Source organism: Chrysemys picta, chromosome 8, assembly GCF_011386835.1.
Source record: "Chrysemys picta bellii isolate R12L10 chromosome 8, ASM1138683v2, whole genome shotgun sequence".
Taxonomy (NCBI): Eukaryota; Metazoa; Chordata; order Testudines; family Emydidae; genus Chrysemys; species Chrysemys picta.
Window position 1 is genome coordinate 4,851,619 of NC_088798.1, and position 18,029 is coordinate 4,869,647.

Consider the following 18,029-nt stretch of genomic DNA (forward strand, 5'->3'; position numbering starts at 1 on the left):
GGGGAAATTCTTTCATATCTGCCCATGGTAGGGTTCTTAAACCTCTCTCTGAAGCATCCAGTGCTGGTCACTGTCAGAGAGACAAGATACTGGGCCAGTTGAACCGTGGGCAGATCCACCCTGCCAGTTCCTATGTGGGAACACATTTTTGCCTCTTGAAAGGAGACAGTCACAAGATCAGCAGTTACCTGCCAGACTGGCCTCCTTGCTCTGCTAAGGCTGAGCGATAAAAAAAAAAAAATAATGAAGAATAATAGAGAGAAATGAGCTGATCAGAACTTCCTCCGCATCAAAAGAGAATCCTGGGACTGGGCGGCAGTTGACTCCTTCAGGAAGCGTCACGTCCCTGGGACTTTAGTGCTACGCTGTTCTGGTGCTGCAGTGGGTGATGTGAGCCAACTTGCTCACTGGCTCTGCCTCGTAACACTTCAGTGGGAAGCCAGGGAGCACAGCTAGTAGACCGGCTTAGTTCTGGGAAGGGCTGCCAGCTAAGCCGGCGCCTTCAGCCGTGATAGTATCTTGTAACTGCATCCAGGCCGGGGATGATGCGAAATGCCGGGGATTTTTCACCTGGGAAACTCAATATTGTGATTCAGGCTGTCAGGTTTTGAAGCAAATTGTTTCAGCACTCGTGACAGACCCTGGAGACCAAGATCCATTTGGTATCTCCAGCCTGGGGATCAGCAGCACAAGACCCCTCGCACTGCCTGTGCCAAGAGCAGATGTCACCCTTCATGCTGCCAGTCAGAGTGCCAACTCAGACTCCCTCCTCTTGTAGGCCAGGGCCTCACTGACCTCCCAGCAGCCCCCTGCCAAATATCCAGCACTAAGCCCTGACAGTTCACTCCAACTGCAGCCCGGTGTAGTATAGAGTTTTAACCACTTGTCACCTGCCTCAAACCGATTTGCTTTTCATTCTGCTAAGAATAAAGAATGCTTTTTTTATACAGTGGACAATTAACCTGTGGAACTCAGCGCCACATGAAATTACAGAGGCAATTAAGGAGAGAAATAGAATCTGCAGGTTCACTAGCTACTATCAAAATAAAAAGGGCTGTCCATACTCCAACCTCGTGATAGAAGGTCTGATCCAATCACTCCCATTAAGGTCAACAGCAAGACTCCCATGTACTTCAGTCCCATAAACTGTTCTCCATCTGGGAACAAGAAGAAATATTCCCTAGATCTAGAATATTGTATATTTTGTACAGTGCCTAGGTCCATGCCTGGGGCTCATAGGCAAATACAAATACATGATCATCTGAATTGCATTTAGCGGTTTTGCCCCGACCCCTGAAGTACCCAACATTGTTTATTATTATTTATCACTTGTATTAAGGTAGCACCTAGAGGCTCTAACCAAGATAAAGATGTGGGGTTAGATGCTGTACAAACACACAGCAAGAGGCAGTCCCTGCTCCAAACAGACATGACAGACGAAGGTGGGAGGAGAAACAGGCACAGAGCGGGGAAAAGACGTGCCCAAGGTCACACAGGCGTCTGGAGGGTGAATGGGGAGCAGTCCTCAGGTCTCCTGAGTTCAAGCCCACGCTGCCACAGGCAGGGCTGCTGTACCAGATGGTCCAGGGGTCTGGTGCACTTCCTGCCTGGCAATTCCTACCTACCAAAGAGACTCATTTTAATATCATTTTTCTGGGGATTACAGAGCGGCAGACCCCTGCTCTGTTGTCTCCTTCCACGGCAGCGCTTGCTGTGCGCGTCCTCTGGGTTCAGGGAGCTGTTTCAAGTTCGGAAGCCCACATGGTGTGCTTGGAGGCTAATTTTAGACTTGGTAGTGTCCCAGGCTGACATGGAGGGCGGGGGCAATATTACAAAGGCAGCCTCAGCCCAGTGGTTTTTTAAATGCATATAAATCAAGACGCAAATTGCAGGCGAGGTTCAAAATGAAACCCCTTAGGCCAAGAGAAGGCTATAAGTCACAGCAATCGACTACGGGCCAGCCACAAAGGCCTCCTGGCTCCTTGCCCAAGGATCGGTTGATCCCATGAACTTGAAGGCCAATCCTGCACCAACTGAACTCTATGGCAAAACTCCCATTGATGTAAATGGTCCAGGATTGTGGTTGCCTTACACCAGCGGTCCCCAACCTTTTTTGTCTGGCGGGCGCCAGACGACGAACAACAGAGGACTGTGGCGGTGGACGAGCATCCGCCGAAATTCCGCCGACAAGCGGCAACGTCAATAGGCGTCATCCGACATGCCTCTGGATGACGCTGCTTGTCGGCGGCATTTCGGTGGATGCTCGTCTGCCGGCCAGTAAGCGGGCGCACTTAGACGCCTCGGCGGGCGCCATTGCGCCCGCGGGCACCGCATTGGGGACCGCTGCCATACACTAAAGCCACATGGATGATTTTGGCACTTATTTAGCACCGTCTGTCAGAGGATCTCAGCAGGCTTTGCAAATAACAGGTAGGTAGTTCTCATGAGACATCGGTGAGGAAGGTCAGTCCTGTTCTCGCCATGGAACATATGGGGACACTGAGTCACAGAAAGGGGCGTGGCTTGCCCAACATCACACAGGAGATCTGGAACAGATTTAGGACTAAAGCTCACAATCTCCTCCCACCCAGGCCTGTACTGTCACCTCAAGACCATCCTTCCTACGTCCGTATGGGGCCTTTTGGCCAAATAACCATGCTCGGGACTTCCCTAGGGCTTTACAGCTTCAAATCTCTGCTGGAATATTCACTACGGAATCCCAAAGCACCTTTACAAATAGATAGAGAATCTCTTCTCAGGGTTCACTTTGGCACTGGATTTCAGTGTGTTATTCTGTGGAGGATGCTTATCAGCGCAGAGCAACACAGTGTAGGACAGGAGAGGTGAATATTGGGGAATATTAGCCTGGCAGAATCGATATGATGCTTAAGTAGCATGGCGAAGGGGGGACTTAGAAATACCCTTCAGGGTTTGGAATGGGATTAGCTGCCTGGAAGTTTGGCACAGGCGAACAGCACCCCTTACTGTTTGGAAAAGCATCACCGGCCAGATAGAGACAGCACCTATCTGTCCAATCTATGCTATTTCATAGATTCATTCATTGGCTTTAAGGTGAGAAAGGACCATTGTGACCATCTACTCTGACCTCCTGTATAAGACAGGCCCGAGAACTTCATCCAGCACTTGCAGCATCAAGCCCAAATTGTTTGAGCTAGAGCACGAATTTTAGCAAGACACCTGGTCTTGATTTAAAGATCTGAAGGGCTGGAGCATCCAGTACACCCCTAGGTGAGTTGTTCCAATGGTTAATTACCCTCCCTGTTAATAATTATTGCTAATTCTTTGTCTGGCATCGGTTTCCAGCCATTGGATTGTCTTATGCCATTTTCTGCTAGATAGCGGGAGTGTCTCCTCTCAGAAATCTCTTCCCCATGTTGCCTTTTGAAGGGATCTATCACAACTGCTAAGCACCAAAGCATGTCCCAGGGGGTTCAATGCACGCCAGGCCATTTTTTTTCCTTTTCTATTCTGTTTGGGGTTTTATTTTCTGTCTCCTCCTGGAATCCTGTGAGCGGCAACAACATTGTCTGGGAAAAGCCTCGTCCAAAATGTGGGATCTGGACACCATCTGATCGCCTATGGTGAGACATTCCAAACCTGGAGTTCCAACACCAAGGCAGGGACTTCTAAGCGCTACCCCAGCTCTGACACTGGTCTGCAGGGCGACCTTGGTCAAGGCACTTAAATCACCATGGATTTATCCTTACAACACCCCTGTGCCAAAGGGAAGTGAGATTATCCCCACTGTACAGGGGGAACCAGAAGAGACTAAGGCCCAGCTCTTCAAATCAGTGGAAGTTAGGAGCCTACATACCTTGGACCATAGGTCAGGTCAGGCATGTAAGGACTGCTACCGGTAAACGTAACCCAGCACAATCTGCCAGGGGTCAGGCGGGGCGTGACTAAACCAGGAACCCCACCGCTCACCACGTGTGGGACACTGGAATGAACAACAACAGCCACACAGGCGTAACTCCAGCTGGCACTGATGCTGTGCAGCTGGTTCTTGGCTGAACGAAGGCGGGGGAGAAAACCCAGGCCCAAATCCGCTGCGGAGAAAGCTCTGCCCTCTGGCATCACCTGCAGCTGGGCTGGCTTCCAAATGGGGCCCTTGGTACTGCCAAGGGGGGGTCTTTATGTCCTAAGGCGAGCCTCTGTCTCTCTTTTTCCCCACCTAGGTGTATGTGCTGAAAGTTCAGGTGTGACCATCCGTCGCCTTGTTCAAGATGGAGACGCTGCCACAGGACATGGTAATGGAGGCGCAGTGGCACTCACACCACTGCCTTTTGAGACGGGCAGCTGCCAGCCCAATACCTGCGAGGACCTGCGCCTACAGAGCTTGCGTAGGTCTCCCAGGAAGCTGGTGATAGAACAGGGACTTGACCCCAGGTCTGCCAAGCGCTAGGCGAATGCCCTGCCCATCGGCCCAGCCTTCCTCTGGCTGGCAGACAGGGGGAATGGGATAATTTGCATAGTGGGGGTGCCGAGAGCCACTGAACCAAACCGTAAACCCTGTAGATGATGGAAACCACTTCAAGCCAGGGGGTGCAGCAGCCCCCCTAGTTCCAGTCCCAAGGCACACAAATACCCCAAGAGGCCGGCAAACTTTTCCCTCCCTCGCTGGGGCTAACAGACCTGATCTTTGTGAAGCCTTCCCGGCAGCGGGGATGAAGAGATGCCGGCTCTGAGGTGCCCCCATCCTTTAGTTTTCCCCCCATTCCCCCCACCGCGCCAAGGATTGGTCAGCAGCGGGCTCCGCCCCGCCCCCTCTTTTCTCTTGCTCTCCACTCGGAGAAATACGGCAGCTGCGCCTGCACACGGTGCCTTACGGCCGCGGGCGTGTAGCGAGCCCTCCGCAGCGGCCGGGCTGGTTGCAGTCGGGCAGGTGGAAGAGGCGAGGCCGGGGCTGGATCTGCCCGGGGGCGAGGGCGCCCCGGGAGCGGGGAGCCCGGCTGCAGGGCCCCCTCCTGCCTTTGCACCCGCAGTGTGTGTGGGGCGGATGCTGCATTAAAGCCGCCCCAGCCGTCGGGGGGCAGGAGCTGGGTGGAGCCCCCCAAGGGCGGGGGTCCTGGGCTCGCCCCCCGGGTGCGATGAGGGGCGCCCGGGGGCTGCCCCCCTGCTGAGCCCGGGAGGGTCCGGGGAGGCTCCCCGCTGGGGGTTCGCTCGGCCCTGCCGCGTACGGGATGGAGGGGCCGGGCTGCGGCGAGCCGCTGCCCCCCGACCTGAAGGAGCTGGAGAGCAAGGTGGGGCGGCGGGCCCCCGAGGGGCTGGTGCGCTGGCTCCGGGAGGACCCGGCCGCCGCGCTGCTCCGGGAGAGCCCGGCCCGGGGGCAGCGCCGGGGGCTGGCCGGGAAGATCAAGGCACTGAAGCTGGAACTGGTGAGTGTGACTGGCCCTTCCTGGCCTGCCCGCTGGGGGGCCACAGCCCCCAAATCCCCCCCCATTCCCTGGGGCCCCAATCTCTCTCCCCATTCCCTCCTCCTGCTCCTTGGGGGGGGCACAGCCCCCAACTCCCTCCTGCCTGTCCCTCATCTCCCTCCCCATCCACTGGGGTGCCAACCTTCCTTCCCATTTTCCCCTCCTGCCCCCAGGGCTACAGTCCCCCCCATATCTCCCCCCCACCCCTGGGGCCCCAATCTCCTTCCCCATTCCCCCCCATCTGCCTCCTTGGGCTACAGTCCCCCCATCTCTTCCCCCCACCCTCTAGGGTCTAAATGTCCCTTCCCATCTCTCTCCCCCCTGCCTTCCTCCTGGGGCCACAGCCCCCCATCTTCCCCCTGGGGCCACAGATACCTTCTCCCCCTACTCTGCCCCTGGGGCCACAGCCTCCCCCTTATTCTGCCCCGGGGGCCACAACCACCCCCACTCCTCTTCTGCCTCTCAGCCCCCTAGAGCAATACCCTCCCCTCTTTTCTGCCCTGCGGGGAGTTTGGGGACAAACATTCCACTGTCTGCCCCCTGAGGGGGGGGGGGTGTCACTGATCTTCTCCTGTGCCCATCACCGGGGTGCCTGGGCCCTTCTCCTCTCTAGACCCTAGAGGCTCAATGGGAAGGTCTGTTAGGGTGGGGGAGAACCTGGTTCTAAGCTCGGACCCTGGGGGTGTTAGAGGAGACGCCAGAGCCAGGCCGGAGTTCCCAGCTCCCGGGTGTTGTTACCCAGCCTGTGCTGGTCACACATGACCGTTGTGTCTCGGGGCCTGATCCTGACCGGAGCGGAGCGCTCTCGATTTCTGTTGGCGCTCAGCGCCTCTCAGGATCAGGCTAGACTAGGGCCTTCTGGCGTTTGGATGGAAACACCAACTGCTCTGATTAGCTGAGCCACTGACGTGAGCACGGGTAGGAGCTGCCTTTCGTAAGGGGATCAGCACACAGCAGTAGCTTAATCTATGGCGTTTGATTTGATCGGTACGTTGGTAACTGAACACTTTAATTGGGCTGGGGAGAGTGGCCGCAAGAGCAAAACATTTTAAAGGGGCCTCTAGATAGAGAATGCTGCTCTCCCTGTCTGTCTGTCTCACCATGGCCATTTAAAACCCTATCCTCCGGGAAGGAGGAAAGTCTTGTGGATAAACCACAGGGCTGGGATTCTTTTCCTGGCTCTTCCACTGAATTTCTTGGACAAGTCGCTTCATCGCTTTCCGTGCCTCAGTTTCCCCACCTGCAACTCCGACCCCGTGGCTCGTGTTAAAGCAGAGGATTTGTGGGTCCTGTTGCCGGCTTCGCCACTTGCCAATTGTTCAGGCACAAGTCTCTCACCTTGCCTGTGACTCAGTTTCCCCTGCTATGATAGGGATGTAGTCCCATTCCCCTACCTCATGGCTCATGAGTGTGAAGTGCTTTGAGATCCTCGAAGAGAAGAGGGCCTAGAAGAGCAAAATATTATTATCCAGCCGAAACTTGGTGCGCAGGTTTTTCTTCCCAAAAGAACAGTCAAGACTGAATCATCTTTAAAATGTCGTGAGGGACGGAGAAGTGGGGCTAGTGGAAATAACCTTTCTCCTTCCACCTATCGGCTGCTTTTCTGAGTCGCTTCTTTTCGCTGTCGATAGATGTTCTCGCCCTACTTAGCTCTGGGAAGGGGGAGCTGGCGTCTGTTCTACCTCCCGCATCGTCAGCTGTGTCCTGAGCACGGACTCCTAAGGCTTGCAAAAGGCGGAGGAAACAGCTGGCACGCAACAGCATCGCTACAGGATGACTTCGGAGACCGAGAGTGGTTACTGTAGTCCGTCGACACGGTGGGGGGAGGTTAGAGAGGGAGAGGGGGACTGATCCACTTTGGGTGCCGTGAACCGGCCAATTTCCAACCCCCTTACTCGAGTGGAAGTTCTTTCATGATTACAAGGGGTTAGGATCTCATCGGTTAGACGCTATTTCCAACAACGCACTGACCCCCACCGCCGTGCAAGGGCACCGGCTCTGCACTCGCATAGAAGGAAAAAAAGTCCCTACCACAGCCCCTTCCTGCAGCGTCCAGAGCGGTCTCCCTTCCAAAGTACTAACCCTGGGATTAAAATGTGCTGCCTGGGAGAAATACTCCTGTTGGAAGATGTCTGGCTGCCGCTCTCCACCCCAGAAGCAGCTGCATGTGAGGGGAGTTTTCTGGCCCCAGGTTTCTGAAGTGCCTTGCGATAACAGGCGATGTATGTTTAGTATATTAGCAGATGCGAGCTTGAACTGGAAACCTGAATTTGAAACCTCTCCCCTTCATTGATCTCTGGGGAAACTTGGGATTTGGATCTAAAATGGCCCAAGCGCTAATGATCAGTATTAAACATTCCCCCAAATGGCCTCCAACCCAAACTCCTCAGTCCTGTGCTAGCACACGAGACCTAAAAGGAAACCCCCAGGGGAAATTTTACAATCTCCTTTCAGCTTTAAAAATCTAAGATATTATTAGTAACGTGGGAGGATTTTTATGTAGAGGGCCAAATTCATCCCTGCTGTACCAAGGGCTGCTTAGAGCCTGTTTGTTGGATCTTGACTGATTCTCTTTCACATGCCATGTTTGGGTGGACAGACGTGCTGTCGCTTGAAGAGAGCAGGAACTCTGAGTCAATACATCTTGCCTTGCCTTGATGCTGTGAAGAATCCGCCACCCTACATCAGCGCCGCTCTCCACTTCTTGTTAAAGTTGCAAACCAAAGTGGGGAGTTTGAAATGGGGTAGGAAGATAGAGGGGATGGGGGGGGGCAGTTGTGTCAACGTGCTTAGCAGTGGAGAGCCCTCGTTGCCTTGGTAGGATGTAATGGGAATTATGGTGTCATTTAAACATCCTTGCTGGTGGAGAGACCCAGCACTGAATGTGCTGCATGGATTGACCTATCCCACCGCCCTGGTGATCGAGGTACACCGGCAGGGCAGGGACACCTCTGGTTCTGCACAGTGCCTACTACGATAGGATCTTGGTGCAAGACTAGGGACCTTAAGCGCTATGGGAACACCCGCATATTTTCACCTTTCACGCCTTTGTTCTATTTGACTGGCTTCGCGTCCTGGTTGCTTGCGTCGGCCCGGAACCGCTTTTAGCCGTCTGCTCAAAACGCAGGCCCGGTTAGCGTCCTTTCCCTGCCGCTGACAGAGGGGGCATGGCTGGGGATAGTGACAAAGTACCTCCAACCGCAGGGAAAGCTCGCTTCAAACCACTGGTTCCTCTTAAAGAGGCACCATCAACAAAAGCCCTGCTATGTTTACAAACCGATTTCCTCATCTGAGTTGCTGATGGCGCCTTGGAGCATGAGAATGGAGATCTATTTTTCACCATTGCTGCTGTTTACCAACTGTTCAGTTTCACGTTTCATTTCCAGTTAGTTTCATTGCCTGTTTCTCATGCATAAACAGAGCGGGATTCTGGCTACCTTTGGGACTTCCCTAGCTCCCCATTGCTGCAGGATCTAGGGCTAGAATCTTACCTCGCTTCACAGCCCCCCTGTGAGGTAGGGCAATTGTTATACCCATTTTACAGGTAGAGTACTGAGACCCAGGGAGAGGAAATGAATCTGGAGTAGAGCAGGGAATTGGTTTATAGCCCTGTCTTGACCCTTGTAATTTTTTATTCTGCCTGATATAACTGTGGCTGTTGTCCAGATCCATATAAGGGTCAACTCCCCTTCTTTTAAATCTGCTGAGATCCACTGTGTACATGGGCTCTGTGCATACTCAGTTTTCCCAAGCTCTTTAGTTTGATTTCTTTGATGCATGGATCATGTGACAGCCAAATCACAGATGGAAACGTCAATAGATTAATCCCCCTCCCCTTTGGGAATTCATCAAAGGAGCTATTGATACCTGGCAGCTGATGTTCAAAAGCATTCTGCCCCACTTCGAAATAACCCCCTGGGGGATGTTTTGCTTCACTTGGTTGTTAGAGACCAAAGCTGGGCCGAGGGGTGGGTTGGATTAGGGTGAGGATTCAGGGGCTGGGCCGAAGAATCAACATGCTCTTGTTCGGCACCTATGGCAAATAGATCTGGAATGCTGGGCATCTTGGCAGATCAACTAGCGCCTGGCACCTTTTCAAGCTAAAAATCCCAGCTGTCTCTTAATCCAAACTCTATTGAATCTGGTGCTTGGTCCAAACTGGAACCAAAACTGGAGAGGCAGGTTCGAAGACAGGGATTCATTTAGTCCCTAACCCTGCCACTGCACTCCTCCACTTCGGGAAAGATTGGTGTAGATCTTCAGCATCTTTGTAAAGGACCAGCACGGGGCGCAGTTCACATCTCTGGGAGCCGGTGTGTCTGGCTATCTGCAAACTTCACTGCAGCGGTTACACGTGGCTCACGCTGGAAGAGTGGTCTTCACCACCATCGCAGCTAGAGACTTTGCGTTTCAAGTACCAGCTGAGACTCTGGGGATCAGTAAAGGGGTCCAGCTGTGCCCCTTCCCACCTCTGCTAGCCCTCCATGCCCCCCGCATTTTGGAAATACTGCTATATGACAACAGCGGCTCTTTAAAGAACACCTGCTGTGAGTCTTTTAAAGAAAACAGGCGTCGTGTGCAATGTGCTGGAGACGTGTGGCGAGGCCATTTGTTCTGTGTTTTCCTGAGGCCTGTGAACACTTCCTGGACAATGTTTCCTTACCCCGATTCCTCCATCTGTTACTTCCCCTTGCTGAGGTCTGTCAAGACAGGCCCTGGGTGGGTCAAGCGCAAGCTCACTGATAAGTCCTTCCACCCCCTCCTCCATCACCGCTTGGAACGTGCAGCCCCAGGCCAGTCGTATTGAGTGCTCAAAGGAAACTCTAGCCGGATGTTTCCTACCGGATTCCCCTCGCCCCCATTCTCTTCTTACTGGAGCTGAGGTTGACATGAGTAGGGTAGCAGCCATGTGGCTAAACTCAGCAGCAGGAGACGAGGGGGGTCACTCTGTCGCCAGGATCTGACCACAGTTGGCTTGTGGGCAGGGGTTATGGTCCCAGGTGTGGGCCTGAGTCTTAGGCCGCTCTTGTGGGGAGGCAGTGAGGAATGAGCAAGGAAGGAGGATGGTAAACATGGAGTCAGCGGGTACGTCTACACTGGATAGAAAATCCACTGTAGTGCCAAGTCTCAGAGCCCAGGTCAGTTTCAGGACATGAACTACCAGGCTAAAAGGAGCAGTGTAGACATCCCGGCCTGGGCTCTGAAACCTGGGAAGGGTCTTGGAGCCCGGGCTCCAGCCTGAGCCGGCATGTCTACACTGCTGTTTTTAGTCCTGCAGCTCCATGAGCCCAAGTCTGAGACGCGGCACCATGGGATTTTTCTTTGCAGGGTAGATGTGCCCAGAGAGGGGGGAAAAGGTGCATTAGGTCAGCGGTTCCCAAACTTGATTGGCTCACATCCCACCTGCTGAAATAATGGATCGCTGAAGGGCAACATGCAAACATCTCCTTTTAGTGCCTGTTTCTTTTAGGCCTCCATAGGGATACCCCTAGATCGGTATGTTTTGAAGTGGGCTGGTGGAGATGGATCTGGGGGAACTGAGAAGAGAAGCAAGATGGGAGGGTTGGAGGATGTGAGGCTTAGGGCGAGTTGGGAATTTTTTGACCCCACTTTTTTTGGAATTGTCAAAACCAAAACTTTTTGCAGGAGTGTGCCAGTTTCGCGAACCTTGCATTGAGAGAGATTCCTGGGGGCCAGGGTGGAGTTTCTGGTCAACCCCCCACCATAGCCTGCTAGCCGTGGCAGTCAGCTGGGATGTGGGCGAGCCAGGTTCAAGACCCTGCACAGTGAATATTTATACATACCAAGTGAAATGGCCTTGACAGGCGAGATTGAGAAAGGCCTACCCTGGAATCGCCAATAGCCCGATCCAGGTCTCGCTCAGCCCAGTAACTGCCCTGGAGACTGGCTGTTCGGGGCGGGGGGCTCCGGTTTGTGCCGATGGAGAACGGGAAAGTTTTTGAAGTCCCAAAAGTTTTGTGATTTGGGGAAAATCATTTCCTCTCTCCCTGATCTAATGAGGGCTGGGTCTGGCTGGAGAGCAGAGGGCGCTGGGAGTGTGTGTGTTGTGTAATGGGGCAGGGAGAGCTCAGGAGAGGGGTTGAGAGGTGGGGAGTTTAGGTTAGAAGGGGGCGGTGCTTTCCCCGGTCCCCAGGCAGCTTCAGCTCCAATTCCCCCTCATTCCAAGGCTGTAGGTTCTCCGTTCTCCCGGAGCCAGGGGTCCCTGGCAGTCCCACTGCAGCCCCTGGCCTCTCGGGAATGGTTTTCCCACAGGTTTCCAGATTCACAACTCCTTCCTCTTGGCCAAGGGATTCCCCGGCCCGGCTTTGTGCTGCTGTGCAGTGATGCAGACAGGCTTCCCCAGCCCAGTGCTCCCGTGCCCGTCGTTCTCCACCCCGAGGTGTGCTCTCTCGCCTCCTAGGAGGCCCCTAACTGCTGGGTTTTATCCTGCTCCGGAGGTAACTCCCAGATTAACACCTGGCCCCATTCCCCAGCTAGTGTGCTGCTCCCTTGAGCACCTGTGTCCTTAAATGGGCCATACCATGGAACGGGGTTAGCTGGCCCCAGGCCCCACTCCCTTTGAAGGGGAACAGAGTATCTTGTGCCAGTGCACGGCTGACATTGGGAAGCCCTGCATTAGCTCATCGGCCCAGTCCCAACGCAGAATTGTCCCTTCCAGACAGTTCACCAAATCCCTGTGCGGCCTGGTTCCAAACACGCCGATGATCATTATTATGCCTGGGCTGTCCAAGGAGCCAGTCCCTGCCCCAAGGACCTTACAATCTAAGGAGAAGCCAAGAGCCACCAGGTGGATACGGGTAGCTGTGGGAAGGATCCGGAGACAGGGGAATGATGGCTAGCCGCAGTCCAGCACGCCGCTCGCCTCACCGTTGTCTAGCTTGTGGTAGGCAGCAGGGGAGAGGGGAGTTTTAGTCTGTGTGGTGGGGTTTCCACCCGTGCCTTTAGGGCAGTGGCTCTCAGCCTGGGGGCGCAGGCGGCCCAATTAGCACACAGCTGTTGCCCAGCTAAAAAAAAATTCAAAATTTGCTACTGTGATCTGAAAGGGGGCGGGGCTGGCTGAGGGGGCGACAGAGTCTGGCGGCCTGCTGGAGCGCTCCTGCCAGCAGGGGGCGGGTGAGTGCAGCGGGGGGCAGAGTGCGGGACAGTGGGTTTCTGGGCAGGTTTGTGGGGAGGGGGGATGCTCTGGGCAGTGAGGGGGTGGGGGCAGCGGGTAGCAGGGGTTTTTGGGGGTGCTAAAGTACCCCCCAGGTTTTAGGCTGCCTGGCCCCGCGTGGTGGGCTTCGGGGTCTGGCTGCCTGGCTCCGGGGTGCGGGGTCCGGCTGCCAGGCCCCACGCCCAGGCCTCTGCTCCTGGCCCCGCTCTGCGGGGGGTGCTGGGCATAGGGGACTGTGGGGGGCTTTGCGGGGGGTGCTGTGGTTCTCAATCTGCAGCCCATGTAACATATCGTGGGCTGCATACGCACCCCACAGTGCTAGAGGTTGAGAAGCACTGCTTTAGGGGTGCTAGGTCCCAGTGGGAGGATATATGCCCAGGCCTGATTTCATCCTTCGCTACAATTCCTCTCCTGCCGTGGCACTCACGCCCCTCCGGGACGGGTCCAGCTTTGGTCCGTGCTCGGCCGCACCCAGCATGCTTTGATCTTCGAAGCAGGCCTCCGAAATCAGCCCTCCCCCGCCCCAGACCTCTCCTAGCGTTGCTTTAACCCCCTCCCCTCCCCTTGCCCGGCTGCGGGTTTCCGGCCCACGCTGGGGAAGCAGAGCCGCGTTTGGCAGGGAGCGGCGCATACGGACAGGAATGTCTTGGCAGGACGGGATTTCTGTTAGCGAACCAGATGTTTTAGCAACGGTTGATACTGCAGCGGGCCTGGCCCGACTCAGCGATTCAAAGCACGCCGTTTCAAATAGCAGGGCGTGCGCTCCCCCAGCCCCCGCCTCGCCCTTGTCACGTCCTCTGGGTCGTACCTCTGCTCCCCCCTCCCCAAGCCTCCCTCCCGATGCTGTTGGAAGTTTAAGGAGCTAGTTAAAATGTCATCCCCCCTTTCCCCCTACAGACCAGAGCTGTCCACTCCAGCAGGGGGCAGTAGGGACAGATAGACAGACACCGCCCCCCCTCATTCCCCCCATGCACATACAGAGCAGGGCTATCCCCTCCGGGGTTGGGGAAGGGACTTGGTATGGATGGACAGACATTCTTCTCCCCTCTCCCCACAGAGCTAGGCTGTCCTTTCTAGCAGGGGGCAGTAGGGACGGATAGACAGACAACGTGTCCCCCCACCCCCACAGAGCCAGGCTGTCCTTTCTAGCAGGGAGCAGTAGGGACGGATAGACAGACAAACGTGCCCCCCAACACACACACACAGCAGGGCTGTCCCCTCCAGCATGCGACGGTAGGGACAGACACGCGTGCCCATGCCCCCCACCTGCTGCTTGGAGGAAGCTATTCCTGGTGTTACATAACAGCCCAGTTGCCCCAGCCCAGACCATGAAAGTGACCAAAGCGTTGCACCCTCCTGCGGCGGGTGAGGACAGGAGGTAAATAAAGCTAATAAGCTGGCGGGGGCTAGGCAGCACCATGCCATCGTGCCAGGGCCTGGGCCTGGAGGGATGGTGCCTGGGGTGTGCATGTGATCCCAGCGCCCGTCAGTGATGAGCGCCCTCCCCCCCCCCAACCTCTGCTAGGGGACTGGGGTCTCCGGTCGCCCACGGATGGGAACTTGACGGGGCTTGTCTTGGCCAGAGGATTAACCCAGGGGTCGCCCCCACCCCCTCCTGTCCACACACCACATGCTGTGCCCGGCTAGCTGGCCCCATGGAGGGGGGTGCTGCCCAAAGAAACAGTGGAAGGGGCCCGCTGTGGAAGATGCCTCCCCCCTGCCAAAGAGGGGTTTGGGCTGGGCCAGCATTCCCAGTTCAATCAGCTGGATGTGTTCCACGCTCAGAGCAGCGGGGGAATCAAGCCCTGGGTCTCAAAGCTGCAGCGGGTCCTGTGTGCAATTGTCTGCCACCCATCTGACTCTATCCATCTAGCTCCCACGCCGGCCTCCATCTCTGCAGTCTCTGAGCGCCCCCTCCAGTCTGCGCATCTCCCGGAAAGCCAGTCCGGCGCTGGGCAGTGTCAGACAAGGGGGATGGGCCAGCGGTTTCACGTAGTGCTCCGGGGATAGAATCATAGAATATCAGGGGTGGAAGGGACTTCAGGAGGTCATCTAGTCCAACCCCCTGCTCAAAGCAGAACCAATGCCCAGAAAGAGTTTTACCCCAGATCCCTAACTGGCCTCCTTAAGGATTGAACTCACAACTCTGAGTTTAGCAGGCCAATGCTCAAACCACTGAGCTATCCCTTCCTGCCAGATGGCAGAGCTTACCAGCTGGTCACTGGGGTTGATCCAGATCTGGGTGGGGGTGGGATGCAAACAATCCCCCCCTACCTCCAGCATCACTGCACACAGTTATTTATCTGTCCGCACCTGCAAGGTCACCTCGCCGCCTGGCTTCTCTCTTGTAACTCCAGCTGCGCCCAAAGGGAAGCTGACCGTCCGTGCATTTATTTTCTGGTCTGTGACCGTCTGGGCTGGGGAGAGCCCACACTCCCCTCCCACCCGCCCTGCTACACAGGGCCTCCAAGCTGCGTCTTTCCCGGGCCCGTAACTCCACGCCCCTCTCCCAGTTGAGATGTGGGATGTAATGAGTGGTTCGGGGGAGGCAGGAGCCTAGCGTGTCTGAGCGGAATTATACGCCTGAGTCCCACCAGGGTAAATCTGGAGTGACTCCTCCTGGTGCGGTTACACCAGAGTCACAGAGCCGAATTTGGCGCTAGGGGTGGCGATTCGATGAGCAGGAGGAGGCAGGGTGCGGCTGCCCTTTGGGATTGTGGGGAAAAAGGGCTTGAGCTCACTAGGTCAGTGCTAAGAAACCTTGGTTGATCTCCGAGCCCCCATCCAAAAGTACCTCCAAAGGCCCGGTTGTCTGTTCCCCCATCCCCACCATAAGCGTAGGAATGGCGGGGGAAGGGTGGCTCTATGATCCCCTTGCGCTTCCAATGTTCCCAGATCTGCCAGAGTAGGTTAGAGCAGCCTTTGAGCTGCTCTAAGTTGTGATCTGGGGTGTGAAAAGAACCACTACAGCACTCCCATCCCCCTCTTTCAGGGAGACCCCTCCAGTGTCAAAGCAGACTTGTCCAGGTGGGGCTCACGCAGTAACCTCTGCCAGGGAGGCCAGAGGAGGTGGTGATTTGTAGGAACCTGCCGGGTCTGGCAAGGCTCCTGGGGGCTTGCCAGTTCCAACAGGTTGGGCCAGTCTCCGCACTGTCCTGCCAGCTCTGCTAGGGCTGGAGCGGCTGAATTGCCTGTGGATTCGAGAGGAGCGGGTGGAGATAGGTTTAGCTGCTCTGTGTATCTATGGCTCCCATCCCCGGCATATCTGAGTGCCTCTCAGCCTGTGATGGATTTGTTCCCCTCCCCCACCCCCCCCAACAGCCCTGTCAGGTAGGGCCATGCTGTTATCCCCTTTGTAGAGATGGGAAACTGAGGCACAGCAGGAATAAGTGGCTTTGGGTGAGCCGTCTCTGTCGATAAGCTCTCAGGGGCAGGGAGTGTCTTTCCTTGTGCCTTGCATGGCACGGAGGATACCCTGGACACGGGGTCGATGCGAGGGCCGCCCCTCCTCGTGCTCACCCTGTCTGGGCAGCCGTGTAGCCCCAGTCAAGCGGCACCCGGCTCACACCGGGGTGAGCAAGAGGAGGAGCTGGCCCAGTGGACGGTAGCAGAGAAGGCCAGGTGGGGAGTCTGTGGGCCCCCACGAGGCTGGCACGTTGTCAGTCCATTCCCTGCCACGGGCGGGGCTTTGGGGGCACCTCCGTCTCTTCTGTTCTCTGCCTGGGGCACCTCCCCGCCTAGCATCCGGAGGCCTGTCATGCTTTGCTCTAATTTCGTAGTGAGGGGGTGGATCTCCCGGCGAGCGCCCTCGGGGAGACGCCGGGGAATAGGCTGACCTGTGTGCCCTTTGTCTCCCCACCCAGGCCTACCTGCGAGCCATTGACGTCAAGATCCTGCAGCAGCTGGTGGTGGTGAATGAGGGCATCGAGGCCGTGAAGTGGCTCCTGGAGGAGAAGGGGACCCTGACCAGCCATTGCAGCAGCTTGGCCAGCAGCCAGTACAGCTTGGTGGAGAGCCAGGAGACCTCGCGCCGGGGCAGCTGGACCAGCCTGCAGGACCCCAGTGAGAAACTGGACAGCATCTCCGTCGGCAGCTACCTGGACACGCTGGCTGACGAGATGGACGAGTACTGCCATGGTGCCATGGAGCCCATCCTGGCCTCCACGCCGGGCAGACCGGGCATCCCACCGGCCGGGCTGGAGCAGGACTGGTCCAGGAGCGACCCAGACAGGGGTCTGCCCAGGAAGCCAGGCAGCCCACAGGACAAAAGCAAAGCGGACCAGGAGTGGCTCCGGATGGACCATTCCTCGGCCCGGCCTACCCAGGAGCAGAGCACCAGGGACCCAGCCAGAGCAGCGAAGCAGCCCGCTGGCCCTCAGCAGCCCCAGGTGGCCAACGGCTTCTTGGGCAGACAGGGTCCTGCCTTGGAAGCCAGTAAAGAGGCCCCGGGGGAGAGGCTGAGCAAGGGCAGCCCGGCCCGGCCGGCCTGGAGGAACGGCCAAGTCGACTTTGAGCCCTGCAAGCTCAACGGCAAACTCCACCTGGAGTACGACGCCCACTGGCGCTGGGTGCAGTCGCAGGACGACGTGACGTTCTTGTAGCTCCTGGAACCTAGCTTGCGAGGGGCTGCATGGAATCGCCCGCCCGATCCTCGCCCCGATGAGCACTCGGCGTACGGAGCGGGAGACCAAACTGGCTGCATTGGGCTTCCTTGAAATTCCCCATGAGCATCGGTGGGAACAGTCTGCGGAGCGCTCCACGCCGTCCCCTTTGCAATGTCACTTTTCCCTCGGGGTCGGCGTGGGACCTGCGCGATGCCGGCCAGTGGCGCTGCACAGCAGGAAGCTAGACTTATCCTGAATAGCGAGGGCTCGGAGAGGGGTGATCACACTAGGGAGGTAACAGGAGGAGCAAGGCTGCACCTCCCATAAAGGCACTTTGGGCTCACCCCCCTTTTTATTAGTGCAGATGCTAGCGCAGGATAGAGAGCACTTCTCCGCTGGTTCGATCCTGCAGTCAGCCGTCACCCTGGGTTCAAGGAGGGGAGGGTGGTGGAGTGATTAGAGCATGAGTCTATTCCTGGCTTAGCCCCTTAACTTTGCCATGCCTCAGTTTACCCTTCTGCAAAATGGGGCCGATACGCTACCTACCTGGCCGGAGCAGGCACTTATTGACGTGCCAGTGGTGCCGCACAGGAGGCAGACAGAGACCCGGCCCTGGGAGCATGGAGGCCCGACTGAACAGAGCCTGTTGGAGTGGGGTGTGTTAGCACTTGGGGCATCGCAGCCTTTGCCACGGCTGGGCTGGGATGTCGCTGGAGGATCGGGCCAGGACAGCGGAGTGGGTGTAGAGAGCCAGCCCCTTGTTTCACCAACGCACCCGGGTTGTTTCTAGAGCCTCTACACTTTCCTTTTCTA

General features: G+C 56.4%; 1 protein-coding gene across 1 annotated transcript; it reads left to right on the forward strand.

Moving 5' to 3' along the window:
• Positions 1–5,055: 5,055 nt before the first annotated feature.
• LURAP1 (leucine rich adaptor protein 1) lies at positions 5,056–17,354 on the forward strand. The gene is made up of 2 exons (XM_005303039.4): positions 5,056–5,399; positions 16,476–17,354. The coding sequence occupies exons 1-2, from the start codon at positions 5,205–5,207 to the stop codon at positions 17,211–17,213; spliced, it is 933 nt and encodes a 310-aa protein (XP_005303096.2). The 5' UTR covers positions 5,056–5,204; the 3' UTR covers positions 17,214–17,354.
• The last annotated feature ends 675 nt before the right edge of the window (positions 17,355–18,029 follow it).